Source organism: Carettochelys insculpta, chromosome 2 (genome assembly GCF_033958435.1).
Source record: "Carettochelys insculpta isolate YL-2023 chromosome 2, ASM3395843v1, whole genome shotgun sequence".
In the NCBI taxonomy this organism is placed as follows: domain Eukaryota; kingdom Metazoa; phylum Chordata; order Testudines; family Carettochelyidae; genus Carettochelys; species Carettochelys insculpta.
Window position 1 is genome coordinate 243,853,040 of NC_134138.1, and position 23,941 is coordinate 243,876,980.

General features: G+C 41.2%; 1 protein-coding gene across 4 annotated transcripts in view; it reads left to right on the plus strand.

The window, feature by feature from the left end:
- Positions 1-23,941, plus strand: part of MLLT10 (MLLT10 histone lysine methyltransferase DOT1L cofactor) — a 284,997-nt gene that overhangs the window by 126,546 nt on the left and 134,510 nt on the right. For all 4 annotated transcript variants that reach the window (XM_074984859.1, XM_074984857.1, XM_074984860.1 and 1 more), the window contains exon 9: positions 19,757-19,852. In XM_074984859.1, the coding sequence (XP_074840960.1) occupies positions 19,757-19,852 (96 nt within the window). The remainder of the gene's footprint in view (positions 1-19,756; positions 19,853-23,941) is intronic.

The window sequence follows — 23,941 nt, forward strand, 5'->3', positions numbered from 1 at the left end:
GGGCTTCCCTTCGCTGGTTGTGGCACAGACTCTACTCTGGCCCTTTCCCTAAGATTAGCCAGCAGGCTTCTCCACACCCCCTACCCTCTACCTACTTGCTTCTCAGCTCGTCAGGCAAAGGCTTCAGTTCTGACCAGCCTCTCCCTCCCAGGGTGCCTAGACCTGTACCACATGAGTCTCTCCCTGCTGATGCTGCTTGGTGTCGAGCAGTGGCAGAGCCAAGAGTGAAAGCTTCCAGCATGAGTGAGCAGGGGGAACCTGAGCCAGGCAGGTGGGGCTGAGGCAAGCTGGGAAAAGATGGGAGGAGCTGAGCTTGGGGAGTAGTGCTGAGCATGGGACTTGTGGATTGGGACACTGGGCTAGGTATAGATGGAAAGTGGAAGTGGGCTGGGAAGGGAAAAGGGGCAGCAGGGTTAATTGTCTGGTTGTGTGAGCAAGCAGCCAACAGGTTAGGGCAGGGATAACTAGCAAATAACAGCCTGCAGCACAGATCCAGTCCACCAGGGTTATTGCCTTACAGTCATCCACCTCTACATTTATATGTATCTCTGTGAGTATCCGACAATTGTAGCTCTTGTTGAAAGTGGTGGGAAATGATGACTCTGTGCTGCATGCCATCACTCCCATTGGCCACGGATTGCCATTCATGGCTTACGGGAGTTGTGATCATCTAATACCTGCGGCAGCTCATGTGAATACTCGGAGGCCAACTTGCACAGCTACGGTAAACATTGCAGCACACTACTAACACGTATCTATTAGGGAAACAGGTCCTGCAGGGTGTGTGCAGCCCCTTATTTCAGCAGGAACCAGGGTCAAAGAATGGACAAAGAGGCAGGCAGGGGTCACAGCTAGCTGCTACTGACACACTCTGTTTTGGCAGCCTGCTGTGTGCCTTGAGCTGGTCACCTGGCAATCCTGCCCCAGGTACCTAGCACCCTGGCATGCCTCACAAGCACCCCTTGTTCAGGGATGAGGGGCTCAGGGATTGCTAGTGTTGGGCAGAGGCTTGGACTGAACTGAGCTGATACCTTGACAATCCAGATCACATACCACCTTCCCCTAATCTCAGGTAGGGGGAGGAAAGCTGGTGCTGATAATCCAGGAGGCCTGAGAGTCATGGATCGTGGGGTGTGGTAGTTTAGAGCGGGAACAGCTGTGAACCACCTAAGCCTCTTCTAGGTACCTTGGTAGTTGCTTCCTCTCAGGAAAGACTGTTTCTCCTTGCCTGTGACACTGCAGCTCTGCTTTCTTTTCTGCCACCTTCCAAGGGCACTGGGCTCCTCTGGACTTTCCAGAGTATACAGTTTGGGGAGGCCAATGCTCATCCACATACCTGCAGCTTTGCCTGTGATGGACTACCTGAGCCTGTGTCGTGGCCCAGCTTTGTGAATGCCTGTGTTAACCTGTTAGCTTGTGTCTCTGGAAGGAAGATTTTAGGTGGCATTCTGTGGTCTCCCTCCTCTTTCTCCCCCCCCACCCCCAGAAAAAAAATCCTTGCTGCCGTTGAAAAATGGAAAAATTGACAATAATTATAAAAGCAAAGCTTTGGAAGTCTGTCATATAAGACAATATCACAAAGTATTACTCAGAAACAGATTTCATTTATACACATGAATATTTATATATTTAAATAGTGTCAAGATTCAGACCATTACCAGATGTTTTATTTTTAAATGTGCAATAGAAGTGATTGCTGAGGCACAGGATGAGCAAAGATTAAATGCTACTTCATGTCACTGTCCTCAAAGTAGATACTCCTGCTTGCTTTCATAAGTCAGTCATAAGGCAATGTAAACTGGCCACAGTTTGCCTGACATCACACCCATTAAATGGGTTAATATCAGGATTTTATGTTTATGTAATTTTATGCTCACATAAGGCCTTGAAGGTGTGTGTAGTTAAACACCACATAGAAGCAAAACATGAACGTGAAGGATGTGTTAGATTTTGTTAGCCTTCAAAGTGCTACCTGACTGCTATTTTGATGTGTTAAACTAAAAGGGTTAACAGTTTATTTAGGTCTGTATGGTGTCCTTTAAAAATTGAGGTCCAGCATCCGTGATAAGGGAGCAGAAGACAGTCTCTCTCACCATTGAAATCTTTGTAGAATTAGAATTATGGAAATAGTTGAAAATATCCAGTCATTAAATCAGTGAAAATACACAGAATATAGTTTTTAAATAATTATGACTGTAGATCAAGATAGGCTTTCACTCAGCCACCAGAAGCGTGGATGTGACATAAGAGTTATCTCCTGGATGGGTCTCAGCTTTTTACATCACTTGAATGAGGCATCAGATTTTTTTTTTAAGTGCAACTATTCCTGATGTGGCAGATGTGTTGTTTTAGTATTTGTGGTCTTAAATAATGCTCAGTATTTTGCTGAAGCTTAAAATTATATATAAAAATATTCATTCACTGTCAGGCACAGTTCAGGCCTTATTAAATTTTAGCATCAAAAATTGAAATTTGACAACGTTACAGTCAATCAAAGAACACTGTTGAGAACTGAAATATAGTCAACCTTAACTGTAATTGTTGTAATGAATAAGGATAGACTGAGCAGCTACAATAGTTGAGGTAAAATTATAAGAGTATATAATAAGGTGTATATATATGGGTATATACCAAGTCTTCTCTACCTTTAACCTCAGTGTTTTGCTATTGCCAAATAGAAGTGCAGTATCGGTATTTTATACTGCCCAGAGCATCTGGCTACTGTACTGGAACGTTGGATTGTTCTTGCATAGTCTATATTTTCACAATGTCACTGAAATATATTAGGCAGGTACCATTTTATATAAGAACAGGAAGCAGATTTTTCTATATGCCCTTTTGAACACAATTTCAGGGTCTTCAGTGTCTGAGAGCTGAGAATGTTTTCAATAATTGCAGGAAATAAGTAGCCTTAGAGAATTCATACATTTAATAGAAAACAAAACCCAAAAGACCTTGTTTGGTGACATTTTTCCTACAATACACTGTCATAAAATAGTGTGATAGGTGGGAAAATTCCAGATTTTAAAAAAAAAAAAGTTTTATTTTTGACTTTTTGCTACTAACTATGCAGTTGGTTGCCATGTTAATAATAATGCTAGCCTAAAGAAACAGCGAAACAATCTCCACCCTTAAATTAAACAATTTACCTCTTTTATTTTCTCTCCCTGCTCTGTGATTGTTCAGGTAATATGCATTTTTTCCAGTGACAAGTACTACTGCAGTGTCCTCAGTCCCTAAGATAGTACTTCTGTTGTTAAATACTCCAATATGTATTTTTCTCCTTGCTTTCTACCAAACTCTCCCAAACTTTCTTCATATTCTTATTCATATTCATATTCTTTCTGCAAAATTAGTTAACCTGTTTTGATTGTTGGTTGACTACCTGTTTGACCACAGTCAACTGTCAAGTCAGCAAGAATGCCCTGATCATAGAATGAAAAGGGACCTTGAGAGGTCCTCCAGTCCGCTTCACTGAAGGAAAAATTAAGTATTGTTATCTTGACTAGTGGTTCACAGGCTGCTACATTTGGTCCACAACGTGTTACGTGAGCCGCATCCACTACTAGCTGCATGACCCTGAGATGTCACATGGGCCGCAACTCTGTGCCGATTGAGCTGCAAGGGGCATGTGAAAGGTTGAGGGCCACCTTTGACTGGCATATGTCTAACCTGCTCGTAAGAATTTCCAATAAAAGAGATTCTGCAACTTCCCTTGGCAATTTATTCCTGTGCTTAACTCTCCTGTCAGGAATTTTTCCTAATGTCCAACCAAACCTTCCTTGCTGCAAGTTAAACTCCTTGCTTCTTTTCCTGTCATCTGCACTTAAGGAGAGTAATTTTTCTACCTCCTCCTTTAGGTACTTGAAAGCTGTTATCTTGTCTCCTCTGTTTTCTCTTCTCCCAAATAAACAAACCCAGTATTTTCAGTCTTCCTTCATAGGTCATGCTTTCTAGACCTTTAATCATTTTTGGTTTCTCTTCTTTGGACTGCCTCCGCTTTGTCCCTATCTTTCCTGAAATGTGATGCCCAGATCTGAACATACTACTTCAGTTGAGGCCTAATAGTGGGGAGAGGAAGAGTTTGTTCCTTCCCAAGTAGGGTGTTTTGCATTTATGTTTACAGAATTTTATCAGACCATTTCTCCAGTTTGTCTAGATCATTTTGAATTTTAATCCTGTCCTCCAAAGCATTGCAACCTCACCCAGCCATCTAGCATTTGAATCTCACCTGGGTGCGCATCTTATGGGGAACATTGATTGGAGCCTGTTCATCCATGCTTTTAGTGTGCTAAGAGAACTACTCTTCACTTTTGCTGTAAATAGTTTTAATTCATAGTTGTATGTAGTTAGATCTTTCCTTGGACTTTCACATTTGTGGGGCATTTCCTCAGCCAATGGGGCTATCCACCAGCAAGCTGGTTTTAAAAACTGTGATTCATGTCTGCTCTCCTTCTATGTGAGTGACAAGTACCAGCACTGTCTTTACTTTCTTGGCAAAGTCTGCATCAGCTGTTGTGTCATCTGTTTTTCATTCCCATAGAGAACTTGAGCGGCGCAAGAACTTTGTCTCTGCAGATACAAAGTTGAGGAATCTAGTGCCCATGTGTGCACCTGGATCTGATACCAGTAAATCTGCCAGAGCAGCACCTGTCGGTGGCGAGTGCCTTCCTGCGCAAGCACCCACTATACAGATATACCCATTGAATCCCGACAGTGGACCTGAGAAGCATGGGCTTGGGCATAAGGATGGCTTCCTAATGGAGACTGCATCCAAATGCAGTGATGCCTTCCTGAGCCATTCTAGATTGGGTGGGAATTCACGCATCATCATTGATGCCCAGGCTCCAAAGAAGACTTGTATAGAGCATAAGCCTAATCATCTTTGGGGTGTGCTGCTGCTGCCCTCAGCTCAGATGCTTGGGACACCATCAACACTACTAGACCATCCAGACTTTTTTGTCCAGTCCCATACTTACTGGAGCGCTTGTCCCCTCTTAGGTTGCTGGGTGAGCTCCTCCTGTCATGCGCTGGCTCTCCTCCATGATCTGATTCTCTGTCTGCTTTGAGACTTCCATCTTTGGTGTATGAGCACATCTTGCTGTGCTCCAACCTCCTACACTGGCAATCTTGAAAGATGTATCCATTATCCTTATGAACTGTCCTGCTCTAGTGATGGCACAGATGGTCTTGCCTCTGCCAGACCCATCTGACTCAGCGTGGTCCTCCAGGCCAGACTCAGCCTTCTCACTTGCCTAATTCTATAGCACAGATGCTTGGCACCAATCATACCCATGCGCCTTAGCTCTTCCTTGAGAGATGTCCCTGTGGATGCTCTACTCCAGTGTTGTTGTGCCCCAGCACCTTTGCTCAGGGATTTCTAAGCAGTGTCTGCACCAGCTTTGCATAAACAGTGCCTGCCCCATGTGCTGACAGGGCACCAATAGTACAATGCACGATTGCTGTTTTTATACACTGTGCTTCATGGCTCAGTTCATTGTCCTTCTCTTATGAGACACAGATCACTGTGGAATACCTCCCAGGCAATTGTGGGACACTTTCTGCTGCTAAGACCAACGAGGTGTTGCAAACTATGAAGGATTCCAGGGATATGCTACACTGCCTCCTAGAAGACAACAATACAGGTATCAGCCATGCTAATGGCCACAATACCCAGCATATACTCAACACCAACACCAGAGATCCAGGTCTCAGCAATACCTGTTTCCATCAATGGCACCTCTTCAACCTAACAAGCAAACCTGAAGGTTTGGTCCATCAGCATTGAACACCTTCCACTTACTTCAGTACTGTTGATACCTATTCCACCCTTTGGCTGCAGTTTGCTTGCGTTTTACTACTGTTGGTGGACCATTACTTTGAACAGAGGGGTGGTTATTTGAGTGGGTTACATCATTCCCTTCCAGGACAAACTGCCTACTTACCCCCTTACTCTGTCTTCAGGTACCCCTTTCATGATCACTTACTCCACCAAGAAATGTAACGTCTACAAATGGGAGTATCATAGAATCATAGAACACTAGGACTGGAAGGGACCTTGAGAGGCCATCGAGTCCAGCCCCCTGCCCCAATGGCAGGACCAAGTACTATCTAAACCATCCCTGATAGACATCTATCTAACCTGTTCTTAAATATCTCCAGTGATGGAGATTCCACAGCCTCCCTTGGCAATTTATTCCACTGTTTGACCGCCCTGACAGTTAGGAACTTTTTCGTAATGTCCAACCTAAACCTCCCTTGCTGCAGTTTAAGTCCATTGCCTCTTGTTCTATCCTCCGAGGCGAAGAACAACAAGTTTTCTCCTTCCTCCTTATGACTCCCTTTTAGCTACCTGAAAACCGCTATCATGTCGCCCCTCAATCTTCTCTTTTCTAAACTAAACAAGCCCAATTCTTTCAACCTTTTTTCTTAGGTCACATTCTCTAGACCTTTAATCATTCTTGTCGCTCTTTTCTAGACCCTCTCTAATTTCTCCACATCTGTTTTGAAGTGTGGTGCCCAGAACTGGACACAATACTCCGGCTGAGGCCTAACCAGCGCAGAGTAGAGCAGAAGAATGACTTCTCATGTCTTGTTCACAACACACCTGTTAATGCATCCCAGAATCATGTTTGCTTTTTTTGCAACAGCATCACACTGTTGACTCATATTTAGCTTGTGGTCCACTATAATCCCTAGATCCCTCTGTGCTGTAGTTGTTCCTAGACAGTCTCTCCATTCTCAACCTCAGAGAATGTCAGTGCTCAGAACTGTCTTCAAATTTTCATGCATATGACCACTTGTACTTACATGGTAAAATATACATGGCTTAAATGTGCTGTGTCCAGGGTTAAATGACCGCTGTACACAGCCAAACATGCACAGCCTCAACAAACTTTTATCAATACCCACTAAAGTCAAAGATTCCCATTTGGTGGATGTTCCTACACAGTCTGTGTTTCAGATCCCATTTGCACAGCGTTTCATCTCTGTCATAATTACGCTGGATGCTTCCCTCACAGTTTGGGAGGCACACATTGTGTACCATGCCATGCAGGGCCTGTGGTCCCCTACTGAAGCTTGACTACACATAAACCTCTTGGAGCATGGAGAGTTCAATGCATCTACCTTCAATTTCTCCCTCACATCAAGAACCAAAGCATCCTCATGGACAACATTGCTTGTATGTTTTATATAAATAGACACAGATGGGTGCAATCCCATTAAGTTCTGCACAGAGGCCATGAGAGTTTGGAATTGATGCCTTCAATGCAACATTCAGATTTTGGCATTTTACCTACCCAAAGCATTAAACACCATTGTGGACAAGCTCAGCAGAAAGTTTTCTCCTGGAGCATGAATGGAAAATACACTGAGCATTGCAAGAGCATACTGTTTATGAGGCTATCTACAAATAGATCTTATTACAACCATAACCAACAAGAAGTGCCCAAAGTTCTGTTCCAGAGTGGGTCTAACAAATCATTCACTAGGAAACATGTTCCTGATCAGATAGGGTGACAGCCTTCTGTGTGCCTTCCCTCTAATATCACTGCTTCATAAAGTGCTGCAAAAGTTACAAATGATCATATTAATAGCACCTACATGGCAAGACAACCATAGTGCACCCATTCATCACCAGGATGTCAGTCTGCCTTCCCACTTTCACTCCTACCCCCTCTGAACTGGTTATCACAACATGGGGCTCGAATACACCATCCCAGTTTATCAATGTTTCACCTCAAAGTGTGGTTCCTCAATGGCCTGTTCTCAGGAGCCAAAGAGTACACAGCAGAATGCTGTCAACATGCACCACTTACCTTCATAGTAATGTTCAGATTTTTTCACTGGTATACTGTTAGACAAACTGTTCTTGCTTCTGCACCTCTCTTGACTTGATTGTCTCTTTCATCTTAAATTATCTAGTCTCTTCCTCAGATCTATAAAGGTCCACCTGGGAACAATCACTGCTTTTCACCTTAAGACTGGTGACACCTCTGCTTTTGCACATCCCATTTCAAAGAGATTCCTTAAGGGTCTACAAGTGCTATATGTAAATATTTGGCTGTTCTCTCAGTCTTCGGACTTACACTTGGTCCTAACATGTTTGATGCATGAAACCTTACACACATAAGGTATTCAGGTCCACTAGGGCTACGTCTACACTAGCACACTATGTTGAAGTAGCCTATTTCAATGTAAGAACATCGAAATAGGCTACTTCAACGTGTATTGTCTACACATCCTCCAGGGCTGGAGTCATTGACGTTCAACGTCGAAGTAGCAGTGGAGAATGTTGAAAGGAGCTGCCCCAGAAGGAAATGCGGAGCATCCACACACACAAGTGCTCCCCGTCGAAATAAGGGGCCAGCAAAGCCCCAAGCCGCTCCCTTAAAGGGCCCCTCCCAGACACACTTGCACTAAACAGCACGAGATTCGCAGAGCTGACAACCGGTTGCAGACCCTGTGCATGCAGCATGGACCCCCAGCTGCAGCAGCAGCAGCCAGAAGCCCTGGGCTAAGGGCTGCTGCACGTGGTAACCATAGAGCCCCACAGGGGCTGGACAGAGCGTCTCTCAACCCCTCAGCTGATGGCTGCCATGCAGGACCTTGCTATTTCAAAGTAGCAGGACGCAGATCGTCTACACATGCCCTACCTCGATGTTGAACATCGAAGTAGGGCACTATTCCCATCTTCGGATGGGAATAGCAATTTTGACGTCTCGCTGCCTAACGTCGATTTCAACGTCGAAATAGCACATGGCACGTGTAGGCGCGATGCGTGCTATTTCGACGTTGTGCCGGCTACTTGCAAGTAGCCGGCTTGTGTAGGCACACCCGATGTGTGGGGGAGATTGTGGCACTTGTAGCTGATCAGCATACACTATATTTTTAGGGAGAAAGTTATTTCCAAACTCACTTTAAATTTCTCTCAAAGTCCACTCAGCTTTCCACACCAATGAACCTCTTTGCTTATCCACTTTCTGCCTAACGCCCCATGCAAATGCTTTTGAATCAACAGTGCGTGCTATTGATGTACGCAGGGCACTAGCCTTTAATTTTGACAGAACGAGGCTCTGTAGAGCTTTCTCTAAACTTTTCATCTCCACTGTGGAACAATCTAGAGGCAAATCCAGCTCTTCTTGGCGATTATCAGACTGGAGACCAGATTGCATCTGACTATGCTACCAAATGGTGCCTGTTAATTCATGGTATGCCTGTGACTCCCAGTATGGGTACTGAGCTGGGGACCACTGGACATCACCAGAGTCCTGTTCCAGGCCTGGAAGGTCCAACACCAGGGATCCATGGAACGAGGCAGAAGGAAAGTGGGAAGGCCAATGTGGAGCTGTTCCCAGAGGAGCCACCGGAGAAGCGAGGTCAACATCTGGGTTGGTGTGCGTGATCTTGAGGGTCTGATGAGTCAAGGGAAAGCAGTGAGGAGAATGAGAACAGTGTCTTCCATCTTGGGGGAGGCAGATGTTCCGTTTTTATGCAACTTAGGGTGGGGCACTTCCTTAAGGTCATGGACCAACTTCACCACCAGTTCACTGACCAGTCCTGGCCTGGGATCTTTGCCTGGTCCTGCTGGTGCTTATGGGCCCTCCGTTTGAACCACTAGCTGTCCCTTCTACCTCTCCTGGAAAATGGCCTTCCTGGTGGCTATCACCTCTGCCAGAACAGTGTCTGAACTTCGGGCCCTCATGTTTGAGCCCCCATACACGTTGTTCCAGATGCACAAGGTCCAATTCTGCTCCACCCAGCATTCCTACCAAAGGTGGTCTCTGGGTTCCATGTTAGTCAGGACGTTTTCCTTCCTATGTTTTACCCTAAACCTTATAGCTCCAGCGGGAGCAACAGCTGCACCCCCTTCATGTGAGGTGGGTGCTTGCCTTCTGTATTGACTGGACTAAGCTCTTAGTAAGACCACACAATTCTCTTTTCCCTTGTTGCCGTTGCAGGGCATATGTAGGGACTACTGGTGTCATCAGAGCATATCTCCTCCTGGATCAGATCCTCCTGGATGTCCTGTATACGGGCATTTTATGATCTCACAAAAGTCTCCCCACTGGCTGTGATGGCACACACTGTGCAACTGTAGGCATCCTCATCTGCCTTCCTAGCACGTCTCTCTCCAGATGATCTGTCATGCTGCTACGTGGTCCTCTGTGCATGTCTTCAAGTATCTCTATGCAATTGTGCAGCAATCTAGATGAGATGCAGCCTTCTGGACAGCTGTCCTGGAGTCAGCCATGTGTTGAATCTGACCTCCCCCTTCTAACTCAAATAGGTATGAGCAAGCACTTGAAGAAAAAACAGTTACTCACCATTTCAAATGTTGTTCTTCGAGATGTGTTGCTCTTATATATTGAAAACCCACACTCCTCTCTCACTGTCGGAGTGGTCAGCAAGAAGGAACTGAGGAGTGCCATGTTGGTTGGGTCATATATAGTCTTCTCAGGCACCACTTAAGGGGGCTCCCCAGCTGACCTGCCTGGTAGTTGCTAGGTAAAACTTTCCAACGGCCGTTCACGCACGTGCACACACACACACACACACCTAACTCAAATAGATATGAGCAACACATCTCAAAAAACAACAGTTACAATGGCGAGTAATGATTTTTTCCCAGTTGGACAGTCCTGCTAAATTCTCCTGTGTGATAGTGTAACCTGCCCATTCCTTTCCAGTTGCCACATCATCCTGGAACTCCAGGTGTGACAAACCTAGATGAGTTGGCTGCAGTTGTCTGGTAGGAAGGTAAACATCTGGCCATTGGATGAATTGTTTTCTGTCTCCTGAGTGACCAGGGGCTGCTCCAGAGCAATCAGGAATGTACTAGAACCAGTTAAATCAGGCAGATACCATTAGAAATCTGGAGTGAATTAAGAACTTGCTAGAAGCAATGAAGAGAGAGATGTGCTAATCAGAACACCTGTAGCCTATTAAGAATCTATTGGGACTAGTTTAAAAAAGCTCCCCTTCAGGGGAGGGTGGTTTACTAGGAGCTAAGAATAAGACGGTATGCTAAGGATTGAGAGAATGAGTGGTCAGGTACCAGGAGCCAAGTGTTGGGAGGGACTGTTTGGGGAAGTGGACAAAGGTAGGGCAATAGCTCTGGTAGTGGAGGAAAAACTACCTGCTGCTGTTAGGGTCCTTGGGCTGCTACTCATAGCAACAGTTGGGTCTGGGTTCCCCCAACCCTCCGTACACAACCATAGAGACACTCTGAGAAGGAAGACTGCGACTAAGAGGGGGTTCTCACACTAAACCCATATGCTGGCCTGTGATGAAGGTGGCTCGGTAGGCTGTGCCCTTGCTTTCAGAAGAGGGAGAGAGGCTACAGTGAGAGTCACAGTGAGCCTCTGGGACAACCCTAACCACCTGGAAGTGCAGGACCACTGAGGCAAAGCCTGATTTCTGTGAACAGAATGAAGGTGTCTCACATTTAGGTTTTTAAAAATTTGGTTGACCATCCTGTAAACATTTTCTTAGACATAAAGTTACAGTTATGAAAAATACTTATTTTACATGGTGGGTGACTTTTTCCTCCTAGTAGCTAATGATGGAAGTTTTGATAATTTCATAAGTGTATAAAAGAAAACAAATGAACACCTTTAATCCTGTGAAATAATCTAGAGTACATGGAATAGTGTTTGGACAGAGCAACTGAAGAATATTTACAACTCAATAACTCATAATATTTTAACATTTTGTAGCATTAAATCTTTTGCTTTTGTGAGCTATTAAAAGTATGCCTTGTCATCCTGTTTTTCGTCATAGAGGACAGTGTCTGTAGTAACAGTTGCTTCTGTATCGTAAATAATATACTGCTGTCTTTGTTTTCTTATCTTGAAGCTTGCAATTATTGTAATTAAAGTAAGTGTTATATAACTTTTAAAAAAGGTTCTCTTGAGCTCCCAACTATGAAATAAAGCTTTCTGATTAATCAGAGCCATGAAATATGAATCTCTGGATATACTTGTTGTAGTTTAGCTAGATTATCCTTGTCCTAGATTAAGGTTTTCTTGTTCTTGTGTGTACATCTATTAATGTAAAATATATCTAATATCAATATCATAAATATTTTCTTATCATATGGTCTTCCCAATATATTTTGTCATTATCACAAGTTTCGTTGCCTGTTTATTTTAAAAATATTATTAATGAATTCTTCTTTTGAAATTTGTCTCTATGGGTCTCTCTCTATGGGATATGTGGTTGCCCGTACTAAGTCCACAGCTCTCTAAAATGTCAGTGCTCGTTAGGAGCAGTTGAGGTTCATCTCATGAATCTTAAATCTGAGGCAATAAATGGGATGTATAGTTTCCACCTTCTCTCAATTCCATGATAGTCCCGATGCCTTGTCTAGCAGCAGGTTGTCCCACTTTTTTTTTTTTTTTAACTTTTATTTTAGACTAGCAGATCAGCCTGTTAAATTCACTACTTGCCCTGGAGCTTTGGTTTGTAGATATGGATTTACTGAAGCAGATAATGCAGTTTAGTCTGCCCTTATTATATTGGTGCTTTTTTTTTTTGGGTAACCGTGGCTCATTTGTGAAAAGTAAGTTTCAAAAGTGTGTTGTATGACTATAAAATATCTGTGAAGGGCTAATGGGTTTCTTGCTTCCTTGTCTGGAGACTCGCTATGTCACTTTGTGAATGGCAAGTCTTTGTATCCTCCGCAGATCCTTTCTATGTTTGAAACTTGCTTTGGTTCTGATTCCCTTGGCAGAAGTAGAGTCTTTGCAATAGTCCTTCAAGATTGTCTGGTCCAGGGTTTCCTTGATTCTGTCCTCTTTGGTCCAACTGGGATCAGTTTATACTGAGGTACCCAGTCTCCACCAGGTTCTTTGAATAGGAGAAAGAAATATAGCTGTCTGTGGAGAAGGTGATCCACATTAGAAAAAGGAAAGGATAGATCTGTAGGAATGAGATCTTCAGATCTGAAGAGTCTTTGGAGAGTATGTGACCAGGCACCATGTTTTGTGGCATGTCCTCTGGTAATAAATCTAAGTGTTGACCTTTGGAGCTGAAGGGAATGCTGGACTAAAGTGATTTCCAGATCTTCAGTTTTTTAGGACTTAGGCTGTTGCCACACTTGGCCAAAACTTGGAAATGGCCATGTTAATGGCCAAATTGAAGAATAATAATGAGGTGCTGAATAGAATATTCAGTGCCTCATTTGTATGAGCACGCTTGTGGCTCGGCGCAGCTACTCAGGGTCCTTTTCGAAATCCCCTTATTCCTGGAATAAGGGGATTTCGAAATGTGCGGGGTTCTTCTGAAAAGGACCCCTGTGTAGCCACGCCAAGCTGTGCACATTCGAAAGCAGCACTTTCGAAGCTCCACAGCTGGAATGTGCTAATGCTAATGAGGCACTGAATATTCAATTCAGTGCCTTATTAGTATTCTTCGATTTGGCCATTAGTATTGCCATTCTGAAGTTTTGGCCAAGTGTGGCCACAGCCTTAATATTAGATCACCTTCGATCTAACAGACTGGTTCCCTCCATCATTTTTTCTTTTTTTTTTTCTACCCAGAAGAAATGGGGAAGAATCTAGAATCATACGTACCCCTTTATCTCAAACGTATCTTGACTCCTTTAAAGCCAAAGCAACATCTGAAGGCCAGCTAAGGAGATTGATTGAGAGGAAAGTTGTCTTAGAACCTCATTGTGATGTTTGCTGGTATCCTTGATAATGCTGTGTAATTTCATCTTCAGCATGCTGAAGTGATTGGCTCTCAGTCCAGAGCCCTAAGGACACAATCAATATCTTCTTTTTGAATGGTTCAGATTTATGTAATTGATATTTTTTACGTCCTAGATTCAAGGCTTCAGGTTTCAAATACTTTGGGGTTTGTTTACACAGAATCAGGAAGTATGCAGCTGCATTTTAACTGAGTGCCACAGCCATTTACTACACAAATTACGATTGCTCATTCTCAGCCTTTATATCAGAAGAGTAATTGGTCTTTGGAACTACTTTTCATACTTTCAAATCTACAAGACTAATTTTTATCTGACAGAAAAAGAATTTGACTTGAGACTCTAGTAAGGAGAGAGAAACAACAGAAATGGTCTTTGAAGACATCAGTGGCACGGACTGTGTTTTGGAGAGGGGAATCATCTGTTCATAGATCTTTTTGCTCCAAAAATTGTGTAAATATCTACTTTTTTATTAAAGGGCAGGATGGATTACTGGAATGTTGCATGCTTGCATTTTTTGGGTCATTTTTTGTATGCTCTGAAGAGATAAAAGGAGACAAAGTTCATGTGCATCTCATAGTTCCAGCTTGTACTTGTCCCTTTTTTGTTTTTATTTCATGAAGTTTTTTTTGGAATTTCCAATACTTCATCTTGAGCTTCCAGATTATCTTCTCAGGAAGGAGATCAGATTCTACACTCAAATCCAGAATCCTTTCATCTGAAGATCTAAGGGCAAGTCTACACTGCCCTGGAAGATCAACCCACACAGGGGCAATCTTCCAGTGTTTGATTTCACACATCTCATAGAGATGTGCAAAATTGACCTCTCCATTAACATCACACTCCTCACGAGACATGAGGAATAAGGGAGGTTGATGGGAAAAACTCTCCCGTTGTTTTTCCCCTATGTAGACAGCCAAGTTAGCTATGTAGATAGAATTGCATATCTGTGGTCGACTTTCTTAGCCTAGCGTAGACAGCCTAAATCATGATACTTCTGAGTGCAAGGTGTTCAGTGCTCCAAAGATATTCAGGACATAATTTTAAAATCTAGGAAGTCGTGTATAAGGAAGCCAAAATTCCTTGAAATTGGAAAGATTCTCAGTGTGAACTATGGCCAACGGGTTGCCTACTTTAATGAAATTGATATCTGATATTTTGGAAGGATTTTTGTTAAATATATCAAAGTTGTATGTTTTAGAATAAATTGAGAGGTTTCTGGATCTGGGAGAATAAATGATTTTTTCAATTTCCCTGAAGGTCAGGAAAAATTAGATTGGAATCCAAAAATTGCAAACATTTGGCAAATCAAAAAAATCTGTTTTTTAGGTTAAGTGGAAATATGTTTTGACCTGAAATATATGCATATATTTTTCATCATGGTGGTGTCCTCCTTTGTAGCCTTAGCCTAGTGTTTTAAAGCAACCGCTTGGGATGTGGGAGACTTGGAATCACTTTCTCCTTCTCCCTAGGGTGGAAAAAGGAATTTGAACATGGGGCTTAATTGTACTGCACTGGTGTGCCCTAGCTACTTGTCTATGGGTTTTTCTGCAGTGGGTCTGTTAATCAGCTGTGGAAGTTTTTGCACTTTATATATATATATAGTTATATAGTAATTGGAGTAGAGACTTATAGTTGGGCCATAGAGAGAGCGATTATATGAGTGACTGACTGCATAGCCTAGTGGTTAGGGCAGGTCATGAGAGACCCAAATCCCTGTGTCACAACAAATAGAGGGAAAAATGGAACCCTAGTTTCCAGCATTCCAGGTGAGTGCTTAACCAATAGGCTAAAGATTGTGAGGGAGACCATCACCTCCACTGCCACTGCCTGTCCCCAGAAATATTTAATAGATTTGAGTCCATTAAAATTGCATTATATCAAACTATTACAAATATTGCCCAGCTGTAGTTATGTATACTTTCCACTCTGGGGTTCTAGACTCCTCAGTTCTTAGGTATTGTACAGATATTCTGAATAGAACATATCAAGCAGACAGATTTTTTTTTTTCTGTATCAGTGGGTTGAAATTAAAATTTAAGACCAATGGAAACAACCTTTGAACTATTGGAGTACTCTGTACTATCCACTTCTAAGTATTATCATCTGTTGCTTTACTAGCTTCATGGGGACTGAACAGGCTTTTGGGTCATGGGCACTCTTTATACCATGTTCCGCAAGGGCAAAAATCTGTGTTTCTTAAACCATATTGACTGACTGTGCCTGCACTACAAAAGTAACCTTGAAGTTGAGCGTCTACACACACACACTACTTCAAAGTTAAACTTTAGAAGTAGGGCACTACCTCATTCCCAAAAATGGAGTAAGGACTTCAGAGTTGGGCTCCCTACTTCAAAGTTAACTTTGAAGTAAGGAAAAATGTGTGTAGACTCTCTGCTGGCTATTTCAAAGTAGTGCCTAACTTTGAAGTCAACTTCGAAATTAGTTCCTAATATAGATGCACCCATTGAATTCCTTGTGAGTTCAGGTAATATAAACGCGATGTTAAGAGAGTGCTGAGTTATTTAGAAAAAATAAAACTTTATAGAAAGCCAACCAAGTTATTCATTGGTTACATATGTAGAGGGTGCTTGATTTGTTCACATTTTTAAAATGAATTAGACTTTGCCTGTAGACTTTTTCAGTTAGTTGGTGATCCTTTACTAGGGAAGTATAAAAGCCTGTTCAGCTAGCTCCAAAGTAACTTTTATGGCCACTGACGGCTCTTCACTTGTAAATATGTAGAAAACTGACTTTTGGAGTTATGTATTTACATGCACAACTCCTGTGATATGACATACGATTTGGTATGGTATTGCCATAAGACCAATTCTGCAGTCAATATTAAATAAGTATCTTACTTTCTTGCTGGGGATTGCGTAGCCACTCAATCTGTATATGAATTTACACTGACCATTCTCAAAAGAAAAAGAGAGGTTACTTACCAGTAATGGTTTGAGTATAATGCTTTTGCAGATCCCATAGTGCCCACCTTCCTTTCACTTTTTGGAGCAGTTCTTCTGAGTCTTTCAGTTAGCTGAGGGGAGTTGGGACTGTAATACTGTTTGTAGGTTTGTCTCCAAACATTTGTTTCTGCCTGTGAGTGCTTGTACATCTGGTACAGGTTGAACCTCTCTTGTCCAGCCCCTCCCCGGACCTGACCAGTGCTGGACAAGAAAAGTTGCCTGACTATGGGAGGTCAATATTGTCTAGTACAATACCAACACTACTTCTGCTTACTGGGCTCTTAACACATTTAGGTGTAAATTGTAGTTAAATAACAGCACAGAACACTGAGATTCAGGACTCGTGGTTGTAAACAAACTTTATGGGATCACAGGAAACTCGGCCACACTCATGATAAGCGGCAGTCCGTCTAACTAAAATCATTCCAGATTATGGATGTTGCCGGATGAGAAAGTACTGGAGTAGAGGGGTGTTCAACCCATACTACTGTTCTTGGTGTGGTACAGGTACACAGAATTTCCATAAATGTGAATCTGCAGAAGCAGTGTATTCAAGCAACAGTTGCTCATCAGTAATCTGTTTTTTTCCCTCTGAGTTCTGTCAGCATGATCTACCCAAACAAAAGTACGGTAATATTTATAGGGAAAAGTTAAAACTAGGGCTGTTGAGTGATTAAAAATATTGTGATTAATTGCATGACTAAAATTAATCGCAATTGATCATATGAGTAGTCGGACTGTGAAATGATAAATACAATTTATTTAAATATTCTGGATGTTTTCTACATTTTCAAATACATTGATTTTAATTACAACACATAATATAAAGTGCACAGTGCTCACTTTATTTTTGGTTACAAATATTTCCACAGTGAAAACCAAACTACATAGTATTTTTCACATCCCCTAATTCGGGTGCTATTGTACAACTTCTTTATCACGAAAGTTGAGCCTACAGATGCAAAATTATATACAGAAAAAAAAATTCAAAAATAGAACAATGTAAAACTTTAGAACCTGCAAGTCCACTCATATTTCTTGTTCAGCAGTCTTTAAGTCAAAGAAGTTTTTCACTTTTGCAGGTGACAAGGCTGTCTGCTTTTTGTTTACAATGTCACCTAAAAGTGAGAATAGGCATTCACCTGACACTGTTGTAGCTAGTGTTGCAGGATATTTACATGTTAGACGCACTGAAGATTCACGTCCCTTCATGTTTCAACCACCATTCCAGAGGACATGTGTCCATGCTGATGATTTCTGTTGGATATCATCCCCTCAGATTTTTGGAAGGCATTTCAGAATCTTAAACCTTAGGTCAAGTGCTGTAGAAATCTCACATTTGTGTTTCATCAGATTTTCAGTAAAAGCGTTCTCGAAATGAAAATCATCTGAGACTGCTAAAACATGAAATATGTGGCAGAATATAGGCATACAGTCCTCACATGAGGAGTTCAGTCACAAAGTTCAATTTATTTTTTAACATGCATCATCTGTATTTACGTATGTCCTCTGGAATGTGGCCAAAGCATGAAAGGGCATATGATTGTTTAGTATAGCTGGTATGTAAACATCTAGCAATTCCAGCTACAAATGTCCCATAGGAACACACATTCTCTCTTTCTTATGTAAATAAAGAGTGGGCATTGTTATCTCCTGTAAACAAACTCGTTGAACTAGAAGTAGGACTGGGCAGACTTTGGAGTCTCTGAAGTTTTGCATTATTTTGTTTTTGAGTGCAGTTATGTAGCAAACGTCTCCATTTGTAAGATGCAGTTTCGCAAAAAAGAAATGTCACTAAATTACTTGTACGAGGTGAGTTGAAATTACTGTTTCTTTTATCATTTTTACAGTGTGAATATTTATAAGAAAAAATAGCGAGTAGCATACACTTTGTATTCTGTGTTGTCATTGGAATCAATAGATTTGAAAAAGTAGAAAAAAGATCCAAAAATATTTAATATATTTCATTTGGTGTTCTATTGCTTAACAGTGCAATTAAAACTTCAAGTAATTGTGATTAATTTTTTAAAATCATGATTAATCTTTTTGAGTTAACATGAGTTAACACAAGTTAACATTGATTAATTGACAGCGGTAATTGAAACCCTGAATCCATTTGCTATGCAGTTACAGGAAAAAGCGGTAGAACTTCCACAGTATTAAGCTGAATATTTAATTTTCCCATGCAAGCATTTGTTATAAAAATCATAATTTTCACATTAATATCCTTTTATTGATTTCTTTAAACACAACATTTAGGTCCTGATTCTGCAAACATGCAGAAGGCTTGTGGCAGCATCATGCTCTTAGATTGGAAACATGGATAGAGGCAGCTTTCTTTGCTGTTTGCACAATGTTAGCTAGTTATAGTTGTAGTGATCAGTGAATAAAGGAAAACAGAATTACTTTCCAAAGGTTTAGCCTATTTTAAAAGGGAAATATTCTGTTGCTCATTTTCACATATTGAAAGTTGAGAATGATTTGCTCTCAGTATATGAACTAATCACTTTACATGAGTCTGAAGTTTATCAATAAACATGTGTAGTTTTCTGGAAATGGCCATCTTGCTAAAAATATCATTTGTAATACTAGCAGTAGAGCAAACTTGAGATTTGCAAATTTTGTTAATATTCTGCTGTACTACTGATTTATTGTACTCATCAAATGAAAAATTAAAATTTTCATTATTAATACACTAACTGTTGGAAATACAAGAAATTTGAAACAAAATAGATATCAATATAGTTTTTTAATTACATTTTTTGTAATGTTATTAGATCTTGATTTTTGGCAAGATGGTTTTATTTTAGTATCAGTAATAGATTCAGCAATGCTGATTGTAACTAATAAAGAATGTGCTGTTTTTCAGTGCAGACATTGCCATGGGTCTTCTGAACAAAGCGTGTGTAGTTTAATATTTAAAATATTAATCATATTTTACTTTCACAAGAATATAACTTTTATAGTCAAAATTAGGTTTTTACATTTAAATCATAGAAAATTATATTGTGTGTGTTATACACGGGTTATGTTAAAGATGAATCTGAACTTGGGTTGTATTTGCTTTCGTGTTTTTTAGAAATATAAAGAAAAAGACAAACACAAACAAAAGTATAAGAAGCAAGCTGAATCTTCACCATCTTTGGTTCCATCTCTCACTGTAACTACAGAGAAAGTAAGTTAAGCATTCATTTTTCACTCCCTTAGATTTAAGTGAAAATTTATTATTAAATTTGCAATCTTACACGTTTTTAGTAATGCAGAGTTATAAACTGTTTGCCTGTGGTATGAACAATATCTGAAAACTTATAATTGCATAAAATGTTACTGTGTAGTGATTATGGAGACTATAAGAATTTGTACTTGTCTGTGATAATATTTGGTGAACTGAGAAATCTGAAAAAATAAGCTATTCTTACTCTTTACATTGTAAAATATCCTTGGAATATCTGCAAGACCATGATACAAGAAGCACTGAAGTCAGTAATTGGAAGCTAGAGCTCATGAATACGGTACACAACCACCATACATCACATTCTGTGAGCATAAGAAACTGTTTTCTTTACCTACCTGCTGCATTGGACTCTTCCTTCTTATTGTGGCTCTGACTTCACTACAGACCTGTGTGAAAGGTCAAACTGTAAAGAATATTTTTAAGAGGAGCTACAAAAAGTGACACACATTAATAGTGCTGTTACAGAAGGCACAGAGTAGCTTATAAATGTGTTTGCCTTCCCTGGTGTTTGAATTAATTTCTCCCATTCTTTTGGGATCCCAGTTTTTCCAATACTTTTTGATGCCTCATTTTGAAAAGTGATGGTTAGAGTTTATTATTTCCTAGTATTTACCAGTACTATTGTTTATCTCTATTTACCTTTTGACTCTGGACCTGCATTGCTTTCAGGACCAGGGGGCTTCTTCTGGACACTGCCCTCCAGCAGCGCCCATGGCTTCAGTCTCTTTGCCACCTTCCCGGGTTATCAACGGTCCCCAGTCTCACACCTGCCACTGTGGCCAACTGCAGCCGTAGTCTTGTCCCTCACAAACTGTGATTTGCCCTTGAGGTACAGGCCGTGCTCCATTGGTGGCTTCAGTCCTGTCAGTTAAACAGTCAGATGGATAAACTGGATCTTTGTTCCTTCTCCCACCCCATCCAGTTACCTCAGTGTTAGAAAAGCTGACAAGTGTTTTTAAATGAAAACATGAACATTTCTAAATGATGGATATAGTCTATTTATGCTGAGATCCCTGAGCAAGCACTTCCTGATCCAAAACAAAGCAGAGGCACTGGAGACCCTATTGACAGGAGGGATACGAGATGATTGGGTGAAGACAGCACAGGGAGGAAGCTGAATTAAAATATAATTTCACTGCTCAGAAATCTTCATTAATGCATAGTAAAGGTTAACCAACAGTACCTCGTACCACAGAACCTTTACTCTGTCTCCCTCTGCACTTAGCAGTGGGTAGTGGAAGAAAATCAAACTTGATTAGTCCCTTAAAAACACTCCATTTTCTGTGTGGTGTCTGATATAATAGTATGCTGTTGTTATTCAAATCCTCTTGCTTACTTACACATTGCTAAAGGTTTCTGCACATTCGGTGTTCTGAAAAAATATGAGGCACTGCTAGTCAAGTGCAATAAAATTTTGGATAGTCCTTGTGTTTTGAGAGTGATAATAGTGAGAGAGCATGCTTGAGGGACACCACCACTCAGTTACCAGGTCTTCCCCCCTCCCCGCATTTCCTTCATGGCCCAAGTTGAACTGAAAGGGTTATAGAAAGGAATGAAAGAGGCTATTAGTTGGGTTGCTGAAGTACAGCTACCATGAAGAGGCAGAGGAGAATGCCAGTCTCCTTATTCCAGTTGAGGGTGAAGGGCTCCTGTACCCTGAGAAGATTTCAGAGGGATGAAGTAGTTCATTTGTCTCAAAGGCTGTTCTCTTTGAGATGGACTTTGGGAAGAGGGGAAATCTTAGTGTGGCACACCAGTTTTCAAGATAATTTCCCTTGCATGTGGGATTTAGAGTAGTTTGATTGTAACAATTAGCTTTGTTTTGGAAGAGCTGTATCTGAGGAACTCCTTGTAGCCCCAAATGCACACCGCTTGCTGTGTGCCCTAGCACAGTATTTTTCAAGACAATTCATGTTATCTGTGTGGATTTTGAAGTACATTTAAATCCAGGCTCTTAAGCAAAAAGTCCTTCTCCCAGGGCAAAACATCCAAAGTGGAGCCCCGTGCAGTTCCCATCCAAAGTAGAATGTGGGCAGAGAATGGTAGAGTACATGGCAGACGTTCTCAGAAATCTTTTGAGGGCAGAACTCATAATCACAGTTTTTGAGAGTTGCTCAGGTTCAGTGGCTCTGGCATGTTGCCATGAGCTGCCCTGTAACAGATAGCAGGTGTCCCTATAAATACAGAGGTCGATCCAGAGCATCAGTCTTACACTGCATGTACAAATTGATGTCTGTAGCATGCAGGCTAAACCCGACTTGCAGAGCTAAATTAAACACTTAACTTTTGAAAAATTACTTCACAAAAGTGCTCGTAGGTTCTACACACTACCTGAATTCAGAATTACTCAGGCAATACCAGTTTGGGCTGGATCAGTGTCATAATTTGAGCCCTTGTTGTATGCCAAAAAATATAGGAACCTCAGAAAATGTTCCCGTCTGGTTCTTAATGTCATGATTTTGACTCTTGGGAGCCTCTTGGTCAATTGACTTAAATTTGGCCCAACAGTTTTCCTCTCAGGACCCCAATTAAGCACTATAGTTTTCAAAACAATTTGAGTGTGCTGGTGGATATTAGAACATTTAGAAAAATCAACTCTTAAAGAGTAAGCTTACTTCATCTTTACACAAGGTCAACACTAGAAACTCCTGCCAGTGTAGGTTGTTTTGTTGTTTAGGTTGTTTTGGTTTTACAAAATGTTTATACTAGTAAAAGCCTGAGTGTGGACACATTTGTACTAAAATAAAAGAGCTTTTTTCTAAAATAGCTTATTTAATTCAGGGAAATTATGTAAACTATAACATCAGAAGCATGTTTTGGCTAAGGTTACACGAGTGAAATTTGCCAACAAAACTAGTAGAATGTCCACAAACAAAATACATTTTGTCGACAATTTGTCAATGAAACTCAGGACTTTCGTTGGCAGTGTTCTGCCTCTCAGCCTTGCGATTATGTCAACAAAAAAGCTATGTGGCTGCTGGGGGGCGGGGTGTGTATGTGTGCTTCTCTTGACAGACAGGGCATCCAGAAAAATGGGCAGACCTTTCTGCTGTGCTTCGGGATGCCTGTTTTGTTGAGAGAGCAACCAAGCAGTCTGGCTGCTCGATCAACAGAGCTGAGTGCTCTTCCGATTGGCTTTTGTGTGTGGCTGCACATCGTCAACAGGTTTGTTGTGAAATATCTTCCAACAGTGACTTCTATCAACAGAGCGCTGTAGTATAACCCATAGCCTTTAATAGTAACAGAGAGGGAGCGGTGCTAGTCTATATACTATCAAAACAAAAAGTAGTCAAGTAGTCTGTCCCACGAAATCTCACCTAATAAATTATTTTGCTAGTCTTTAAAGTGCTACTTGACTACTTTTTGTTTCCATAGCCTTTAAGTTTAGCTATGCTATCTGCTAACCTTTCTTGGGGTGTGTCTACACAGCAGTTAAACAATATGCCTGGCCTCCATCAGTTGACTTGGCCTCTAGGGACTTGGGGTGCAGGACTGGAAAACTGCAGTGTAATGTTTGTGCTTGCATAGTCTCCACTGCAGTTTTATAGCTCCACAGTCTGAGCCTCATAAGATCATTGGCCAGCTGCAGATGTTCAGCTGATATGTGGATATACTCTTAGAGCTTATCCATACTTAAAAAGCTATGGAAGCCTGGTTGTGATGCTGTAGCACTTTAGGGTATATGCTGCCTATACTTCTGGGGAAGGATTCTTCTGCCAGATGTGGCAAATCTGCTGTTGACCTAACAATATATACATGGGGAGTTAGGTTGGCTTAACTGTTTTGTTCGAGGATGTGGATTTTTCCTACCCCTGAGTGACATAGTTATGCTGATCCAATCTTAGTGTAAGCTGAGCCTTTGTGTATGCAAGACCTTAACTATTGTGGTGCGACCACTAGATTATAATATTCAAAATCAGATTGTATTGAGTGCAAATCAAAAGGAGAACAGGTAATAGCTAGGAAAAAGATTTTCAAAAAGAAGAAAATTGGAAAAATACTATGTATAAAAGCAAAAATAAGCAATTA